At 41.4% G+C, this 21,678-nt stretch overlaps 1 protein-coding gene across 1 annotated transcript in view; it reads left to right on the top strand.

Moving 5' to 3' along the window:
* dpp10 (dipeptidyl peptidase like 10) overlaps positions 1–21,678 on the top strand; it is a gene marked incomplete at its 3' end in the record, with an annotated part of 171,372 nt that overhangs the window by 30,607 nt on the left and 119,087 nt on the right. The window contains exons 2-3 of the mRNA XM_083996620.1: positions 7,922–8,036; positions 20,195–20,290. Coding sequence (XP_083852746.1) covers positions 7,922–8,036; positions 20,195–20,290 — 211 coding nt within the window. The remainder of the gene's footprint in view (positions 1–7,921; positions 8,037–20,194; positions 20,291–21,678) is intronic.

Below are 21,678 nucleotides of genomic sequence, written 5' to 3'. Positions count from 1 at the left end.
TTCCCTCATCAAACTCTAAAACGCTCTTGTGGACAAGTTGTGACCTGCACATTCACCAGGCTATGATATAATAACGTATAATTATGTAACATTACGACACATGAAGCAAATACTCTTAACTACTTGTGATTTTGAAGTCACTCTGTTGAGCAGCCGCGTCTGGAATGTAGTTCCAGCTTCGCATTTGCCTCGAAAACAACTGTCTTGTAACGTTCCGTTATTATATCATAATGTGGTGAATGTGCAGGTCACAACTTGTCCACGAGAGCATTTTAGGGTTGTTGGATTGTGTATTTGATGAGTTTGATGAGGGAAATGCGAAAATACAGCACGCCATGCAGAGCTTGCATCTCTGCCCCGCCGATCTAAAAACAGCTTGCACCGACAATTAATCAATCAATCAATCAGGCTTTATTTGTATAGCACTTTTCATACCCATGGCAGCTCAAAGTGCTTTACATGTTAAAAACAAGCAATATAGGGGACACATATTGGGAGACATAGGGAACACATGTTAGGGAGACATACATAGATTCGCAAACACATACACATTCACGCAATAATTTTAGAACATTGGATTTTATCGGGGAAACGCTATCTAATACTCACTCATTTGCAGTGGGGAAAACACTAGATAAAATGAAGTAAAAAAAGGAAAATTGAGAAGACGAGAAAGACACTAGGTAAAATGAAATAAAATAGATAGAATGAGAAGATAAGAGAGATACTAGATCAAATGAGGTAAAATAGATAAAAAGAGAAGACCAGAAAGACACTAGGTAAGGATAAGCAGGTGTAGTGGGATAAAATAGAGAAAAGAATGGGTGAATTAAGATAGAATAAAAAAGATAATAATAGTAAACAAATAAATAAGAAAATAAGATAAATTAAATTAAATGCATGTTTCAAAATAATAGAAATAGTACGAATCAGTTGAAAGCAAGGCTAAAAAGGTAGGTCTTTAGTTTGCTTTTAAAAATGTCCAGATTAAAGGTAATGAACCTACCCCTAAGAATAGGGATTATGGCAATATGCAAATTTGCCAAAATGTTGTAATATCCCTCTAAGCCAGAGAAGCTTTAACCTAGTGTGACCTCTTTCTTTAAACTGTTGTTTTAGCTCAGTGACTGAGTTGGGTTGCTGTGCTGCTGTGTGCAGAGTGTCAGTAACCCTTTATATGTTCACAATTTTCTCTGACATTTAGATACATGCAATTATGCAACCAGTGCAGATATGACTTAGAAACCTCAGCAGAGCCTATATGCTGAAGTTAACAGCTGATTACACCTCTGCACCACACAGCCATACATTTATAGACGTATTAAATGTGTAAGCGCTACAGTAACTCTCAGCCTCTGTGCTGTGCTGGTGTCATGTGACTGAAGAAGGACAGAGGAGAAAATGAAGAGATGCTTTTATGAGAACAGGCCTTTGTCCTTGTGTTTTTTTTTACTTTCAGGCTCAGAGAAAATGAAGTGTTCCCACTTTCTTGTTCTTCCTGTCCAGCCTCTCAGGAGTTTATTTATAACCTGCATGTCCCTGTGCAGATGTACAGACTCACACCTTTAAGGGAAATAAGTAGACACATTTTGAAAGTGAATGACGTGCTGAAAGAGAAATATGCAAAGGAAAGAAAATGTTCTTAAGGAATCAGAGTTATACAGTACTGTGTATGTTTGTATTTGTGGAGGTGATATTTATCTTTTTAAAAAAAAAATCTTTTTAACTTACTTGTATGATGTCTGATAAAGTCATATCAGAGACTAAAAGTTCTGACCATATTCATTAGCTAGTTCATTTTTTTGAATATAATACTGTCTGTAATGGTTATTGGTACCATTTTATAAAAGAGCTGAAGGCCCCGCTCTGTCCTCCAGCCTCCAGATTTATTGAGAAATGTATTTTTCTCTGATGAGGGTCTAATGATTATGATGAAGCCCAGTTGTCGTCTCGTTCCTTCTGGTGGGCTAACCGTTTATCAGGGCCTCTTATGCTTCTGCAGTGATGGTAATTCAGAGACTAAGCTGGTCAAAATTCTCTTAGCACCTCTATCATGGCTCATAATTAGGTCAATAAATTGAGGATGATCATTCAAAAGAGGCTGAATTGGAAATTGGGGGAAGAAATTGAGACGGGGGGAGAAAAGGAGAGAGGATCTCATGCATGAAGGCACAAGGGCAATTTAAAGTTAGCGTCAGTTTTTCAAGGACATATCAGTCTTTTGTGCTATTAATGAAATGAGCAGTGGTCCACGTCCTGATAATAGATCAGTCTTATGAGTCCGGTGGGGGCTGTGAGTGATGTCAAACTGCATCCATGTAAAATGTGTCTGCCGTCATGGTGACGATGAGCTGTGTGCTCCAGAAGGTCAAATTGATTCATGTAATGTATAGATGAATGTGTATGAAATATAAATATGAGATTATATTGACCCCTTGCACGTGACGTCACGTTCCACCCGCGGTAGCTACGGACGCCATGATGGACGGCAAAAGAACAGTGGACGTCAATTTAATTCAATGGGCGCGTTATAGTTTTGTAACATACCGGGGTTGTAGGGTTTCTCCTCCTTTTCCACTGAGCTGGTTCCAGTGCTGGTTCAGAGCCAGAGCCTGACTAGCACCGGTTCTTTGCTGTTCCACCGCTTAAAGCAGAAGTAAGCGATCCGGTCGTTTTGGCTAATGCTGCGTTCCAGGCAGGCTTTTGAAACCGTAAATTACAGCTTCAAGTCACAACTTATGATTTTGTAGCGTTCCAGGCAACCCACTCGTGTTTTTTCGACCTGTTTTACCTGTGAAAGTCACTATAACGGCCACTCGTAACTTCCGACCCGTGAACTCGTACCAGATCGAACTGGTACGACTTCACAGGTCGGAAAAACACGAGTTACGGGCTGCCTTGAACGCACCATAACAGTCCTCATCCCTACGTCGCCACATTCACGGCGTCCCTTGGCTGCACACACAGCCCTGCATGCCGTTCTCTCTCCTCATTGGATAAAAACTGTAGGATACGAGAAAAGTTTTCTCCTCGGCTCAGAGCAGAGTGACTGACAGACCCGTGTTTCGGTCCAAACACTCTATGAAAGTGATTGCTGTCGGAAGATATAACTATTTAAGACTTATATTAACACAAATATATCGCGTACTTCTGCTTTAAGAACCGGTTATTGGTTCTTAAAACTGGTCCCAAGCACCAACTCCTTGCTGGTCTAGAGCTAAGAACCGGGGGCTGGCCACTGACAGCGGGGTTACATGAGCAACAGGACCAGTGCGAATACAGACACATTATTGATGCCATTATAAGTTAGTTTATCTACTATAGTGTATAGTTGATGTAAACACAGTTGAAGCTAACTAGCTGAGCTACATGCTGTGGCTAACAACAGCTAACTAGCTGAGCTACATGCTGTGGCTAACAACAGCTAACTAGCTGAGCTACATGCTGTGGCTAACAACAGCTAACTAGCTGAGCTACATGCTGTGGCTAACAACAGCTAACGCTCCTATTAAACGTAGCACCGTCACAACGTAGTTGCCGCCGTCGGATCACGGCGATTACAACGAAGACGGCTTCCTGTTTTCTTTTATTTTTCAGCCGGGTTTAATCAGAGAATGATCACTAATTATACAGACGTTGGGTCAGGTCTTCAACACCCAGATTTTAATTTCCAGGTCCGTTAACTGTAGTTAGCAGCAGCAAAGACAGGAGCAGCTGCTGTATGGGGAGTGTGGCACTGACTGACGTTAACTCCTTAGCAGTGGAAAAAGCACAGAAAACTGAGATATTCTACGGCGAAAAACAAAAAAACAAACGGAATATTGCAACGGATGAGTAGATATTCTATTTAAAATAAGTGATAATGCTGTGAGGTTGTAGTGTGAAGTGATCGAGCCACATTGTTGGACGGCACCCATAGACAGTACATTATCACTGAGCACTTTCTGCCGTCCGTCATGGCGTCGCCTCTCACGTCACGTGATAATTGTGACGTAGCTGCAAGGGGTCAATGTGGAAATTATATGAACCCACCAGAATTGAGAACAATTTCTGACATGTTGAATATGTATGTTCGCTGAAATTGTAAATATTGGTCACATTAGTAAATATCTATATCCACCTGTTAATATTATAAACAGTAGGACCCAGATTTCTGAGACCATGCACTCTTCCAGGATGTGATGGTAAACAAGAAAAAAAAATATAAACATGTAGGATTTTTATATTTGTGGTATATTGAAATATATTACATTGCATACTGTATATGGTCACTACGTTATACATGATCTATTTATTTATGACAATTATATACCTTATGTGAAAAAATAAGCTGATACAGTGTGATTACAGTTGTGTGCATGTCTGCTTCATTTGGTGAGGGCGTGATAACTGTGGGTGCTTCAGTTATAATTGGCTCATCAGTCTGTATTTAATTTCTCATGACAAAACTGATGTCAAACTGACATTTCAAGTACCCTGAAATAGAATTGGGATGACATCATCAGAGAGACACAAAGAAAAGCTGTTTTTTTTTTTCAAAGTGAGACCCATGCAGCTCTAATTGGCAGTCATCCTGTTTTTCCTCCCCTCCAACCAGTCAACTCGTAGCACCGGGTTGGGGACTCCTAATCACTTGCATTTCACCTGCAGGGTTTTGTGGGTAATTGAGGCCAGGAGTGGAGAAATTTCTAAGTGGGAGGCTTAATTCACCTTATCAGAAGCAGCAGATGTGGTGGAAGACCCACTTTAAGACCCTCTAATACCAGGACTCAGAAATGGAGTTGCAGGAAAGAGCCTGACAAACTCAACTGGATAGATAACATCACACACAGTCAGTGTACTCTCTCCACGCTCACTCAGATATGTGAACACCAAACATTTTCTGCAGTCGGTCTGTGCCGACGGAACACCTGAATGTAAATGCACGGTGTGTTTCTCATCTGCCACTCGTATCAGTGTATCTGCTTCAGGGCCGTAACACAGGAGGAGGCGACTCCTGAGTGTGTCGGGTCAGGAAGTGTCAGTCACAGGGAAGGCTGGTCAAGGCAGCGACTCCATCACTGACTCTCAGCTTCTCAGCTCTGAAGCACAAGTCAGAGACTCTGGGTTTAATTTCTCAGCCTTACTCGCAAAGTCCTTCACTGTGCAAGGGACTGGATCGAAATACAAAAATGCAAAGCCACCTGTATCACCTGTATTAAAGAGGAACTATGCAGGATCTTTAGCTTAAATATGCTACATGTTTACCTTAATCAAACAGTTTTGGAGTAATTGTGATGGTTTAATAAATGACTTGTAACTTGTTGTTGGTCGATTTAAAAACAACTGAAATATTGGTCAGTCAAAGACGGACCAATATATATATGGTTAAAGACTAAAACTTTGCTAGATCAGAGCCACTGCCCCGATGTCCCAGCTCTTGTCTCTGCTGAACAGTGATACAAACGTACCACGTAACCTGTAATCTTTTGTTCATGACAGAAAAGAGTACACAAATATACACATCGTAACATCATATAACATCATATAACATCATATATCTAAGTCTACAGCTCTGGAAAAAATTAAGAGACCACTCCCAAAATGATCAGTTTCTCTGGTTTTACTATTTATGTGTTTGAGTAAAATTTAATTATTATTTTTTGTTTTATTCTATCAACTACCGACAACATTTCTCCCAAAATTGAAAAAAAAAATATTGTCATTTAGAGCTTTTATTGGCTAATGACTAAACTAGTCTAAATAACAAAAATATCATCTGACTCAAATTCTTTTCAGACCTTGAATAATAATAATAATGCAAAGAAAACATGTTCATATTTATTCCTAAACAACACAGCAAGAATATTTTAACTCAGGAAGAGTTTATAAATCAGTTTTTGTGGGATAATGTCAATGTTTAATCCCAGCAGTGGTTTTTATAATCTTCCTATAAAACCAGATGTGGTTCAGGTGACAACCTCATCAGTGTCTCATTAAGGAGAATGAGTTGTGTTTGTGTTGGTATTTAAAAAAGAAAAGAAAAGAATGACTGTCATACATGTAGAGATGCTTTTAAGAAACATTTGTGAAAGTGGTCTCTTAATTTTTTCCGAAACAAATAAGAGACCACTTTCACAAAATGTTTCGTAAAAGCATCTCTACTTGTACGACAGTCATTCTTTTCTTTTCCTGAGTTAAAATATTCTTGCTGTGTTCTTTAGGAATAAATATGAACATGTTTTCTTTGCATTATTATTATTATTCAAGGTCTGAAAAGACTTAATATTTTTGTTATTTAGACTAGTTTAGTCATTAGCCAATAAAAGCTCTAAATGACAATGTTTTTTTTTCAATTTTGGGAGAAATGTTGTCGGTAGTTGATAGAATAAAACAAAAACAAAAAAATTGAATTTTACTCAAACACATACCTATAAATAGTAAAACCAGAGAAACTGATCATTTTGGGAGTGGTCTCTTAATTCTTTCCAGAGCTGTATATAACGTTACTGTATGTACCGCTGTATTGATTCATTTCTCGCTGGCTTCGTTGTAAACAAATTAGGGATGTCCCGATACCACTTTTTCACTTCCGATACGATACCGATATTGCAGCCCTCAATATCAACCCGATACCGATATTGATCCGATATTAGGGGTGGTGAAAAAAAACGATTATTTATATTTTTCAAATTCTAATGCAAAGGAGAGTCCTCCTGTTGCTGACTGACAGGCTGCCGCTGTCATGTTATTCTATGGAACAGACAGTAGAGAGCTTACTTTTGAACTGTAAATATTAAAAAAATAAACCTTATTTACAACTGTTATTGAATTACTGTATGTACATCAATGTCAAACAAAAGACAAAATCTTCTTGCTTCAAGGTTTTATTTGTCACTCCAAATTGAAGATTATAGTCTGCCCTACAGTAAAAATGGCATACATAAAATAAAAAGAGGAGTAAAGCAATATATTAAGCAGCAATAGTTAAGCATCAAAGATGTTTAATCATACCCATAGTTTGAAACAACGTTCAAAACACACAGCCAGCGTCACAACTAAGCATAAAGCCCGCTAGCTTAATGCTAACGTATAATGTAAAACGCCATAGACAGGCTAACAGAAATTAGCATCGTTAATTTAACTCTGGCTTTAGCACTGTTACTCGCGCCCGGGTGTGAACGCACCGTAACACGGCACAACATGTGGACCAGCTGGTCTTCCTCCAGAAGAATCTGACCACCGACCTTTAGAGCAATATAGCGCATTTACCGTTTATTAGCGGGCAAGCGCGACCTGTCCATGCACCCGTGTCTGTGTGTGTGTGTCGCCAATAGTTGTGTCGCACACACGCTGTTGTTGTTGTGATCATGTGATCTCTGCATGCTGCAGCCGGCCGCTCTTCTTCTCTGGCAGGCGGAGCACCAACATTAAGGTGCAGTACCGCCACCTACTGTGTTGGAGTGTGAACGAGTCACCTATTCATATGGGACAGAAGTGCTGGAGCGGAATAATGGACTGCTTTTATCGGAGCGTTTATATCGGAGATTTTAGATGCAGTCCGATATAATCCGATATTCGTTTTTTTGGCTGATATCGGACATAAATCCGATATCAATATCGGATCGGGACATCCCTAAAACAAATGCACATGGCCAGGAGGAGGGTTACTGTAGCAACACAGAGGAAAAGCAACTGGACTTGCATAGTTCCCCTTTAACAGGTTGTTATCATCAGGATGGAGCTGTGTCTCTTTCCAATGAGGGTCTGAACAGGCAGCGTCTTATAACAATCAACTTTGTATGTGTGACATCTGGAAAACTACACAATATAAAACTGACTGTGTACTCTGCAGGGGGGGGGGCTGCATTCATCATAACACACAGTTTGCCACTCTGACCTCTCTCTCTCTCTCTCTCTCCCTCTCTCTCTCTCTACACAGGACCTGGGTGGGGGGAGTCCACCTCAGAGGAACTGGAAGGGGATTGCCATCGCTCTGCTGGTCATCCTGGTGGTCTGCTCCCTCATCACCATGTCCGTCATCCTGCTCACACCAGGTAACCCACGACTACCATCCGCTCCGTGCACGCCCACTTTCAGGGCAAAATGGCTTCAGGTGCAGGTGTGACAGATGATCAGACACCAGGAAAACTGATTCTCAGCCCGTTCATGAATGTCAGCTTTATGTACAGCTGCCTTTCTCCACAAGCTTGTAACCAATAATCATGGTATTTATGGGTTTTATATAAACTACCAGTCAAAGATTTGGACCTATACCTTCTCATTCAGTGGTTTTTCTTTATTTTCAATACTTTCTACATTGTATATTCAAACTGAAGATGTCAAAACTATGAAGGAACACATATGGAATTATGTAGTAAACAAAAAAGTGTTAAACAAAGCATATGTTTTATATTTAATATTTTTGGAACTAGCCCCTTTTGCTTTGATGGCAGCTTTTTACACTCTTTTAATCACTTAGTCGTCATCTTCATGAGTTCCTCACCTGGAACAGTTTTCCATCAGTCTTGAAGGAGTTCCCAGAGCAGCTGAGAACTTGACTGTTTTGCCTTCACTCTGTGGTCCAACTCATCTCAAACCATCTCAGCTGGGTTTAGGTCAGATGACAGATAACACTTGAGTTTTAATTTAAAGGGGCAACGAGGAGTTTTGGAAAAGCGAAGCGTTTTCACACTACATTTATGAGCCTCCGCGCACTGTGAAATTCTTTGACCGGCGCAAGACAGACTCATGTTTTCATTCATCAAGAAATAAAGTCAGAGGTTGGAAGACGATCACATACGTCGTAGTTCCCACCATAAACGGCGATTCGGTGGCGTTATTCTCATGACTCGCCGCAAAACCGAAAGTAAGGAAACGCTGGTCGGCTCAACCAGCATTTCCACCACCACTAATAATAACAAAATAACCATAGAGACAAAACGATATATTTATCTAAAATGGGCCCATTAACAAGTGTGGGTAGCAGAGATTCATCCACATTAATATGAGACTTATTTTATTGTCGCATAATTTTTCGTTCTGCCGATGGAGAAACTCCTCGTTGTCCCATTAACGTTTTTGTGTTTACTATATAACTCCATAGTGTGTCTCTTCATGGTTTTGATGTTTTCAATGTGAATCTATAATGTAGAAAGTAATAAAAAAAGACCATTGAATGAGAAGGTGTGTCCAAACTTTTGACCAGTAGTGTAAAGTAAGTGGCAGGTCTCACGTCTTGACCTCAGATGGACAGGTATACAGAACACTACAGTTAAGCTCTAAACAGTAGACATACCTGCACAGGCTCCTCTTAGCTCTGGTTGAAGCTGTGGGACGAGGGCTGGGGGTAAGTGAGGTGGTGGGTAGCTGGTACTAAACTTGAGACGGTTCATCTAACTTTGACTGAGTCTTTATTCTGCTAAGGTAACTGTCTGTTTTGTTATTGTTACGGATGCTGCTGATATGTTCCCATAGCGACATGTGGTCATTAAGGTTGGAAGCCTCTTTCATTATACACTTTGTCCCAACATTATTAACAAGTCTACAAACTGAATGTGATATCATGCAAAACTGACGTTGCGCACCATTAAAGCTGCTGCTGTTTATTTGAGCTGCATTAACAATGGCTCTAATGACTCAGAGTGATGTGTAAAGGTTTAACCTGATGATCCCACAGAGATTCTTCTCCCAGCTCTGCAGTTTCCACTCAGCTATTCTTTAAGCTTCTTTAAAATCATTAATTGGTTTCAAGGTTCAGTGTTTCTGTTCTAATGAGCAAATTTACAACAGAATCTATAATGACAAATAAATAAATGAGTGGATTAATGTATTAAAACAGGAGCAAGTACAGCAACAATCCTGAATTCTCAAAGTGTTGAGTCAAACATAATTTTTTCACTGTGGTGGGAGTTTGGGCACTGGACATTAAATAAGTCTACAGTAATAGTCATAGCAGTAGGTTTGTTACCTTTAATTGTTGGTGCAAGCTATTTTTAGAACGGTGGAGCAGAGCCGTGAGCTGCTCAGAGCTACGCTACAGTGGCTAATGGGGTTTCTTGGTTTCCCTCATCAAATACACAATCCAACAACTTCAAAACGCTCTGGTGGACAAGTTGTGACCTGCACATTCACCACGCTATGAGATAATAACAGAATGTTACGAGATGGAGTTGTTTTCGGGGCAAATGCAGAGACTGTAGAGACGACAGATCTGCTGTTTTGCATGAATTTACCTTGAAAACAATAATATCTCATAATTTGTACATTTTCTCTGATACAAATAAACTTATTAAAGCAGTACTAAAGAACTTTCAGTTTTGGTTGAGTTTGGCGGCGCCAGTGGCCCAAAGCGGTAGTGTTTTGCCTGAAGGAAGACTCCATTTCCCATGAGCACCAGCGCGTAGTGCCGTAAACATTCTGATCTCCCGGTGCATGGAAATTAACAGAAGACGTCCAAACTAAGTTTCTGTTTCCAGCGGATCATTTCACAGTAAACACACATATACAATCCGATGGGAACGTACCACATTGCCTGCTCCCTCCTCGTTGTGACTCACAAAAGTGAAAGAAAAACTTAAGTGAGAGCCGGGTTCCTACCATGCTCCTCAAAGTTGCTTAGTGCCAGTGAAGGCGATACAGACCATAATGATACAGACCCCCTCAGGCCATGGCAGAGGTGTCATTCAACCTGTTTTAAGTCGATGTACCATCACAGAAGTTATGAAAATATTATATGAAGGTTGAAAAGTTCCTTAGTGTTGGTTTAAACTAAACTAAATAACAAAGAAATTCAAAAAAAATACAATTACATGCATTGAACAATCATGTAATTTAATATTTTATATACATAATAAATATATATGAGAGAGAGAGAGAGAGAGAGGTGATGATGAAGTCGGATGGAGGACCCTATTGAAAATCTAGGAAATTCTTGCCATTTTTTTCACTGCTTTTGCTGCAGTATCTTCACTGCTTTTTTCAAGACCTTGTGGATTTGTGCAATCATTCAATTGTTGCTCATCTACCAATTATTTTATGTATGTTATCAAGAAAAAAAAAAAGAACAGGACAGATGTTTTTTTGTTTTTTTTAATGAAATAGGTGGGAGAAACCAGACTTCCTGGAGAAAACCCAATCTTGACACTGAATCCATTCATTTAGTACGAGAGCATCATAGGAGGAGTTGTTGAGGTGGCAGGGGATGGAGGGTAAAGGGAGGATGGTAGGGGTTAGAAAGTGGGAGGGGGAGTTGAGGGGAGGGAGAGATATTTCATAGAGAGATAGAGAGAGATTATTTTGATAGAGAGAAAGAGAGGGGGATTTCATAGAGAGATGGTCGGTGGGATATCTTCTCTGCTTTTTTCAAGTACTTGTGGATTGGTGTCATCATTCATGCAGTTGTTGCTGATTAACATAGATTGGTTAATGTATGTTTGTTATCAAGAACAACAAAATGAACAGAACTGATGTTTTTTTTTTTTTAAAGGAAATAGGTGGGAGAAACCAGACTTCCTGGAGAAAACCCAATCTTGACACTGAATCCATTCATTTAGTAGGAGAGCATGATGCTAGGAGGAGTTGTTGAGGTGGCAGGGGATGGAGGGTAAAGGGAGGAGGGTAGGGGTTAGAAAGTGGGAGGGGGAGTTGAGGGGAGGGGTTTCTATTCCTCCACAGTCATTTCTCTTCCTCTCCTCTGTCTCTCCTCTCTTTCTCTCCTCTCCCTCTTCTCGTTCTGTTTTCTCTCCTCTCTTTCTATTTTCTCTTGTTCTTTTCCTTCTTTCTTTTCCCTCTTCTCAAGTTTCTTTTTCTCTTTTCTTTCTTTCCTGTCTTGCTCTTCTCTTCCTCTCCTCTCCCTCTTCTCATTTTTCTCTCTCTCTTCCCTTTCTTTCTTCTCCTGCTTCTTCTGCTCCTTCAACTCCTCTTTGAGCCTCTTTTCCTCATCTTTCTTAATTTTTGCTTTCTCCTTATCGGTTCTGCAGGCCAGTTCCTGAAACTCTGTCTTTTCAGCAGTCAGGCGCTGCATGTCCTCCTCCATTCGTCTGCTCCACAACAACCAGTCTCTCTCTTTTCTTAGCCAACTCTCCTCAATGTCTATTGTCTTTCTGTGCAGCTCCTCTTTCTCTGTCGTCTCCTGTGCAAGTCTTTCCTGCAGGTCGTTGACTCTGGCCTCGCATTTCCTAAACATGGTCCTCATGTCCATTAGTTCCAGCCTGCGCTCTTGCCTTATTCTCACCAGTTCAATGTTTTCACGTATAAAACTGGAGATCTCTTTGTCTTTGTCTTTCATGATGAGTCCAGTCTTGTTGCAGCTCTCCTGCAGAGCTCGGAGCTCATCTGCCATGTTCTTTTCCTTGCTAGTCATCTGCTGCAGGGCATTGGTTTTGGCCTCGCAGTCAGACATACATTTCTGCATCTTGGTCCTCATTTCCAGGAGCTCCTGCCTGCACTCCTCGTTCATTGTCACCAGTGCCGTGTTTTCACTTCTAACACTGGAGATCTCTTTGTCTTTCTCTTTCATGATGAGTTCAATGTTGTTGTCGCAGCTCTCCTGCAGAGTTTGGAGCTCATCTGCCATGTTCTTGTCCTTGCTAGCCATCTGCTGCAGGGCGTTGGTTTTGGCCTCACAGTCAGACTTGCATTTCTGCAACTTGGTCCTCATGTCCAGGAGTTCCAGCCTGCACTCTTCGTTCATTGTCACCAGTGCCATGTTTTCACTTCTAACACTGGAGATCTCTTTGTCTTTCTCTTCAATCTTCTTGTCGTAGCTCTCCTGCAGAGCTTTGAGTTCAGCTGCAGCTTTCTCTTCCTTTGCTCTCATTTGGTTCTTCCATGTTGCATTGAGCTGACTGAGTGACTTGGCCAAGCAGTCCTCCAGCGATTGAATCTTTTCGTCTTTTTGCTTCAACTGGTTGTGGAACCACTGGTTGCTCTTTCGGCAGGCAGTGAGATCTTCCGTGCAGCGGTGGAGTTCCTGCATTTTTGCATGGATAAATAGTTCCATTTCCCGTTGCTTGCCTTGATACCAAGCCTGCATCCTATTCTTTTCCTGCTCCCAGCCGTTCTCTTTGCTGAGCAGCTGTTGCTTCAGAGCAGCGTTTTGTTCAGCCAGCTCTTTTACAATATTTGTGTCTAGAAGGGTTTTTTTGAGGAGTTGCAGCTTTTGAGGGGCATTCCCCATTTGCTGGTTCCCATTATTAGGATTTGCTTGTGCGGATGACATTTTGTCACTTTCTGCCAACTTTGTTTAACACAGACTGTATAGCACGGTTGGAGAAGGAATACAAGATGTGGGTTATAAATTAATTACTAATGTATTACAGGTTATTAATAATCCCTCGTAATATCTCGTAATTAACTATTTGCGATTAATCATTCGTAACTTAACAGAGAGGTCAGACTTTCTGCCGTTCACTGTGAGTATCAAATGAGAAATGTGTCTCTGAAGTCAAGTGCTAGCCTATCAGCAGAGATCAAAGGAACTGTATGACATCACACAGGATGTCCAACATTCTGTATGACATCACACAGGATGTCCAACATTCTGTATGACATCACACATGATGATGGCAACATTCTGTATGACATCACACATGATGATGGCAACATTCTGTATGACATCACACAGGATGATGGCAACATTCTGTATGACATCACACAGGATGATGGCAACATTCTGTATGACATCACACATGATGATGGCAACATTCTGTATGACATCACACATGATGATGGCAACATTCTGTATGACATCACTCATGATGATGGCAACATTCTGTATGACATCACACAGGATGATGGCAACATTCTGTATGACATCACACAGGATGATGGCAACATTCTGTATGACATCACACATGATGATGGCAACATTCTGTATGACATCACACAGGATGTCCAACATTCTGTATGACATCATGTGTGAAATCACACAGAACCCAGTCATAGATGCCGCATTCGGGCTTGTCAGGAACATCGTCGCGGCCGCCATCTTGGGGGGGAGTTCCTATGGTAAAAACCATAGATGACATCATGCATGTCACGAACGGCAGTACTAGGTAAAACAAAACACAACAAAATCCCATTCACGTCCCCCCCAAGATGGCGGCGACGATGATCCGTTCCAATGGGCAGCAGCGTCAGAGGCGGCATCTACGTGTATGGAACCCAGTTATGGCTGCATCATGTGACTTCATATTTGAAAACAAACAAAAAACATCAAGTACTCTTATTTTGAAATTGCAGGTTAAGGGGCCGTGTCCACCAGACGCGCTTTCAGCGCTGCTTTCCCAGCGCTTAGCGCTCTCTCTCTCCCTCGTCAGAATGCCGCTGTTGCTAGGTTACAAAACGAGTCCTCTGACACTTCCGTGTTCCTGCCTTGTTTAATGTAAACACTACAACGAGTGTCAGAAATACACAATAGCATTAGCGGCAGCTTTTGACATGGACCCTGAGGTCGGCCTACCTTCAATACAAGTGTGGGTCATGATATAAACCGAGCCACGTCTCCGGTTGTGTTGCTGTCGGTAACGTATGTCCCGCCCCTTCTTGATTCTGATTGGTCAGTGCGGGGAAAAGTGACATTGACGAGCGCGGCGCTGTTCTAAAAGTTGAACAGATTTCAACTCGAAGCGCTCTGAGCGCCGCAACAAAAAGAAGCAAGCGCCCAGGGCGTTTTACCGCCGAGGGCGCTGAGCGCTGTGAGCGCCCAACTCAATAGGGTTTGAATGTAAAATAGACGCCCTGAGCGCTGAAAACGCGTCTGGTGGACACGGCCCCTAAAGCTCTTATTTTGAAAATGTTTGTCTGAAGTTACAGACACATTCAGATTACAGTTGAGATAAATCTATAAATCATCTAAAAAAAAAAGAGAGAGATACTGGAAACTTGGCTTTAGCTAACAATTCAAGCCTTGCTATGCCATGCTGTCATTCACGCCCACTTTCAGTCATTTCTCAATAATTTATTCTGTTGAAATTTACACAATAGCGTGTATTTTTCAAACAAGCTACAAAATACAGTTTTTGCAAATATTTATGTCAATGGAGACATAATAAAAATCTGTTAATGAGTTCAAATACCTGGCTGTGAATAGATCCCACTCTCACTTTCAAAAGCCATATAAAAAAAAAGAGCCACACATTGAAATATAACTAACTAATCAAACTTTAGAAACATCAGGAATTAACTAACAGTTGAAGCCTGCTCCACAAACAAGCCCTTAGACAGGAAACCACGACAGTATCATCACTGTGAAATACTTAAAGGGATAGTTCGACATTTTGGCCCATTGCCATAAAGTTAGAGTATGTTTTAGCCTTAATCCTGTTATTATCTGACATAACTGTGAATGAACAGAATATCCTATATTATCTAGAATATGATAAGTGACCACATTAAAGTTGCACTGATCATCTTTTTACGTTTAAATAATTGACTGTCAAGTTATCAAAACAAATCTGTACTTGCCTTCAGCGTTTATTTTATTTATTTATTTTTTTTTTACATTTTTCAGTTTCACTGATTTGGTTCAGTTTTGTTTCCAGCAAAAAAAACTGTCAGTGCCTGACCTGCACCACAGAGGAGACGGATAAAGTTGGTGAATAGCTACTGAACACGGTGGAGTAGCTATATCCAGCAGATGTTTCTCCGGGGAGTTGGCGGACATCCAGCCACAGCTGAGAGCGGTGTGAATATTCTGCTTACATTTGTCAGGTGGCCAGAAACACAGCTCCAAATGAATGATAATGTTACTCTGTGCAGAGACGCTGTTTTCTGAAAGTATTCAGACCCTTTCAGTTGATTCACATTTAGTAGTGGTGCTGCCTGATGCTTCTACACTCAATGTTCCACAATGACATGAATAGAAAAAAAAACAAAAGAATAAAGATTAAGTATTTAATCTCTCAGCCCAGCTTCCTCCCATCTCTCCTGATCACAACATTGAGGTCCACCAGAGGTCAGTTCATCTGATTGGACATGATTTCCCTATTCTCTACTGATCAGATCCGATCAAAGCAGAAACCTGATCTGCCTGCAGAGCTCAGAGCTCTCTTACAACATAGACTGTCTTTACACTGCAGGTCTTGATGCCCAATAAAGATTCGTAGCCTATATCCGATTTTCCCTGAATGTCTGTTTACCGGTTCTATCAGAAGTGAATCATATCTGATATCTGCATTTACACCTGCTTTGTTTGTGTCAAACAACCCACATGCACACATGTGCTTTGGCTGCCAACGCAGCAGAAGGAATAGGCCGGTGAACAAAACAACACGGACACTGACGAAATGGACACAATATGTTGAGCAATTTTTCTCTAAAGCATTTTTAGAGGTGCACAGAACATTGGTCACATTTGGAGGTGGAGGAGAAGAAAAGAGTCCTTACTAAGGCCTGGGTGTATGCAGCACTGAGGGCTGCTACATCGGTCGTCACCGCTGTCGTCAAATTGATGACGTACAGTACGACTCGCATTATATCCAAGATGTCAGATATCCAATCTGTCTGTTTAGATTACAGATGTATTTATATCTGATTCATATTTGATCTATGTCCACATACGAAGGATGTCTGAATCCAATCTGACTATGTCTGATTTCATGCTTTTTTTTTCCCATTTACATGTTGGTGTTACAGATCCGATCTGTGCCACTTGAGAGGAAAGGATCAGAATTGGGCCACTTGAACCATGTAGTGTAAAGACAGCCTTAGAGAGGCCTCCATGATTCTTAAAGGAGACATATTCTGCCCTTTTTCCACAAATTAAAATAGTTCCCAGGTGTCTTAAAGACATGTCTGTGACATGCTTTGGTTAAATTACCCCAAGGATCAAACATCGCAGCTCTTTTCATCCTCTCAAAACAGCCCTGTTCAGAACGGCTGGTTTCAGTGTCTGTCCCTTTAAAGGTATAATATGTAGGAATTCCCCCCATCTAGCGGTGCGGTTGCATATCTGAACGTATTCTTGATGTTGCATTCACGTGAAATCAGGCAGACGTCAGACAGACAACAGACGCTGCATGTAACAGGATAAACAAGCGTCTATGTAAACAAGTGGTGGCACCTGAATGCAATATCAGTGCCTCCGTCCTTCCTCACACTACAGAGTGCTGACAGTTTTAACAGGCGCTACCTGGAAAACTTTCTCCCCGAGCCGACAGCTCCGGTGAGTTTCCGTGGTTACCTACGGTCATGCTGCCACTGAACGTAAAAAATGGTGATGCAACATGGCCGCCTCGGTTCGGTGCGTCGCCCACTTATGTATTTGTAACGACTTGTAACAACTCATTCTAAGGTACCAGAAAGCTTTCATTTATATGCGGGTGTGATTCGACTACAGTGGAATACGTATTTATGAAAGCAATATTTGATTGATTTTTACTAATAAAAAGCCAAATAAGTTACATACTGGGGCTTTAAATGCAAATGAACCACTACTTGCTCCACCCCTTCTACCGGTCCCAGGTAGGGGTGGTATTATGCAAATTCGAATCCTAGTTACATCACTGGAAGACATCTGAGGGAACAGTTTATAAAACCACATGGATTTCAACCTAGGGAATCTGCACATTACAGATTTATTTGTCAATTCTCACAGTTTGGGGGCCGGAAGACAAGACAAACACCCTAATACTGTTAAAGAGCCTTCAAAAAGGGATATTTCCATAATGTGTCCCCTTTAATGGATGAGCTGTTAACTCAACCACAAGAGAAAAGAGGTGACCAGGAACCTGATGGTCTCTCTGACTGAGCTCCTCGGATCCTGTGTGGAGGTGGGAGGAGCCTCCAGAAGTGTACAACACTACTGTACTGTACACTGTGTACCTGATCCCAACATGATGAAAAATAGCTCCCAGTGTTCCTCAGATGTAAAACCATCAGTACACCCCCTCTGGTGTATTCCACGGTTAGTTAGACTTTCATTGCCTCCATAAACAAACACGCTGTGCGGAGTTATCAAGGAAAGCCAATATGGCTGACATTCAAAACGACTTGGCCCTCCTATTTTGCTCACAATCAGCAGCTGTCCCGTTCACGGGGTGATTTGTGTCGGTGTGTTTTCTTCTGCTAAAGGCAGAACGTTTCATAATTAAAAAATGAAACACATCCCGGGGCCTCGTTGGAACAGCTGGAGGATTCTCCAGCCCAGTAATAATCATCCTGTAACTGAACATATGAACAGCCATTGTGAGAGAGCATACTGTTCCATGTGCAATATATTTTATTTCATTGTCAAAGATCTTTTTGTGTGTGTGCCTGTGTGTGTAACATGTCTTTGTGTACAGTGTGCATCTAGTTTAAAAGCACACAACACATTATCGTGACAAGCAAATGCAAACATCCATCTGTTCTTATTTTCCTGTGAAAATACAGACGCTCTGGTTTTGTTTTTTGTTTTTTTTATCAGGTTGCAGTGATGAAGTTATATTTATGTGGCTCTGCTTTAAAGATACTTTCATCCAGTTCTTGTGCCACTCAAGCAGCATGTAAAAGGGTTCATATGTGGGGTTTTTTTGTCTTGTTTTGCTGTGTTGTGTTGCCCTCCCCATGGCTGCAGTAACTCAGACAGTACAGTCATGTGCAGACAGCCATGTAGGAGAAGGCTGAACGCTCTCTGCAAGAGCTGCCTGATATTTCTCTGTGGGTTTGTCACCTGTCTCCTCCTACCGCCTGTCACATCACACAGAGCCATGTGACCATGGAGCCACATTCATGGATGATTTTTAAAGAGGAACTATGCAGGATTTTCACCTTAACTCTGCTACATTTTTACCTTAATTAAACAGCTTCGGAGTAATTGTGATGGTTAAATAAATAACTTTTAAGTTGTTCAGGGAGAATGGAGGCTCTCTGCCTTCTACCTAGCATCTCTTGGCTGAAAACCAACCTTGTAAGACCAGAGCCTCCGATGTGTCTCGGCAGAACCACGACACAAGGCGGCCCATAACCCATAATCTCCTGTTTATGACAGATAAGACTACACAAATATACACATTGTAATCATATATGATAAATATTTCTTCTCTGCTGCATGAGTTGATTCCTCGCCGGCTTAGTTGTAAACAAATGCACATGACCAGGAGGAGGGTTAGTAAAACAGCGGAAAAGCAACCGGACTTGCGTAGTTCCCCTTTAAAGAATAAAAGGTTTTTTGTTAGAATCCCTTATATTAGTTAATGGCTTTTTTCCCCCCTTTTATACAGTTTATCTATTATCTGCTGTAGTCACTTTTTGTATCTTTAGCATGGTAATGCATTGACTCTTAACAGCCAACCTGTGTACATGCTGATTCAATAAGTCCTTTACAAATAAAATTAACCAATAATATCAACCATAGTGTTATGTGGGTAAAATGTTTAAATATGATATAAACTGTAGCATTGTGAAACGTGATGTGCTTCCTCTGATCACACCTGCACCAAGTGTATCTGGAAAGTTCAGTATCTCCCAGACCCACACAGGATGCAATACTTTCTAGCACTTGTGTTGTCATCTAAATGAGAGTGAATGGAGTTGCTAAATCAGCATCAACAAGGTTCCCTCAGCAGATTTTACATCAGCTTTGGGGTTATCATAGAAAACAGAGTTATAAAGCAGTACTAAAGAACTTTCAATATTGGTTGAGTTTGGCGGCGCCAGTGGCCCAAAGCGGTAGTGTTTTACCTGAAGGAAGACTCCATCTCCCATGAGCACTAGCGCGAAACGCCGTAAACATCCTGATCTCCCGGTGCATGGAAATTAACAGAAGACGTCCAAACTAAGTTTCTGTTACCAACGGATCATTTCACAGTAAACACACATACACAATCCGATGGGAACGTACCACATTGCTGCTCCCTCCTCATCGTGACTCACGAAAGTGAAACTTAAGTGAGAGCCGGGTTCCTACCATGCTCCTCAAAGCTGCTTACTGCCAGTGAAGGTGATACAGACCCCCTCAGGCCATGACAGAGGTTTCATTCAACCTGTTGTAAGTCGATATATCATCACAAAAGTTATGAAAATATTTTATGAAGGTTGAAAAGTTCCTTAGTGTTGGTTTAAAGTAAACCAATCACAGCCCGGTCACATGGCTTCAACGTCTCTACCACTGAGTTCAGCTCTGACATCTCCTACAAAAGCCTTTCTTCTGACAAAGTTAAAAGCTGCAGGTATAAACACAATGAGGCTGGAAAAGTTTTTATACCTCATACATGTTTTTTTTCCTTTGCAGTTGACAACCAAGCCGGCAGTGACACCAAACTGATGGTGGAGGATTTGTTCAAACCTGAGTTCAAGATCCACGACCCTGAAGCCAAATGGATCAATGGTGAGTCACCACAGTCAGTGTCACCTGAGTGAGAGCCTGGTGAACTGCCTCCATGCTGCCGTACCGTACATACACCTCCACCAAACCCACCTGGACTTGTTTCTTGACACAACACCTCACTGAGTTGTGTGAGCCTGCTTTGCTAAAGCAAACAATAGAGCGCCTCTGTTCAGTGGCAGAGGGATGACATCTCTCTCTCCGTGCCGTCTCTCCTGCTTTGTAATCGAAGCTCCCTGAAAACAGCCAGCAGACAGTTTTAAACAAGGCTGACATCTTTCACCCACCTTGCATCTAGTTATGCAAATTTGGGTGTTGGGATTTATTCTTTCTCTACTTATTTACATCATATTGATTCTTTATTTGGCAGAAGGGGATCATATGTTAAGCCTGGAAGCCTCTGGCTAGAAATAAACTCAAGTGCAAGTGAATCTGATGATGGTTTTTGTTTAGAGGAAGGGAGGAGATAAAGAATACCTCAGAGGAGGAGGATGGAAAGGATGGTGGCATCCCCACATTACTCCGTGTGCCTCCTCTCCTGCAGATTAGTGTGTTTGTTTTGGCTTTCCTGTTTGTTGCCCATCGACTGCGCCGCTCTCAATCCGCGGCCCGGGGGCAAGAGAAAGAGGCGAGGCCCTTCTGCCCGTCAATATTTCATTCGCCGGGTGACATTTTTCCCACTATCTTCGCAACGCCATCTCATTCCCCGAGATGACCTCAGGCTTTGACGGAGAGAGCGGCGGCGGCGGCGTTGCGCGCCGAGGCAGTCAGAGAAGTTGGCTTTATGGCGCGGGTCTGTGGATGGATGGGGCAAAATAGACCCCAGACAAATGGGAGAAGATAACAGACGGACGGGCGGGAGGGGAAGATTGATCGCTGGGATTTGAAGTAAAAATGAGATTTTCGTTTTTGCCTTAGACAGAGGCTTTGCAGGTTTAGGGCTGAGAGTCTTTCATCTCTGTCTACATTAGAGATAATGTGAAGGACCATATCGTGAGCTCCAGTGACTGATGGCTGCAGCGGAATAACAAATCACACTTAACGTTACATTTACATGTTGTTAGCACAACTGTGAAAAGAAAATACGAGCGTCATACACATCATTTATAATTACTGAATATAGACTAGGAATGTCACGATTACAGACTTTCCTGGTACAATTATTGTCAGAGAAATAATCACGGTATTACGATCATCACGATTATTATGGATCAATACATTTCAAAACACTATAAAATCAAATATAGTCAAAATATAATAACATTACTAATCTCTTAATATAGGACCAGTTATTAATCCGCAGGGGGAAGTGTTTGAAATATTTAAGTCATTAATTGTCATCTATACCAAATGTTTGAGTTTATTTTAATCATTTTTTTTTACAATACAAA

The sequence above is a fragment of the Trachurus trachurus genome (genome assembly GCF_905171665.1).
Source record: "Trachurus trachurus genome assembly, chromosome: 21".
Lineage (NCBI taxonomy): Eukaryota > Metazoa > Chordata > Actinopteri > Carangiformes > Carangidae > Trachurus > Trachurus trachurus.
Note: the sequence above shows the minus strand (reverse complement) of the source record. Positions and strands in the feature narration are given on the sequence as shown.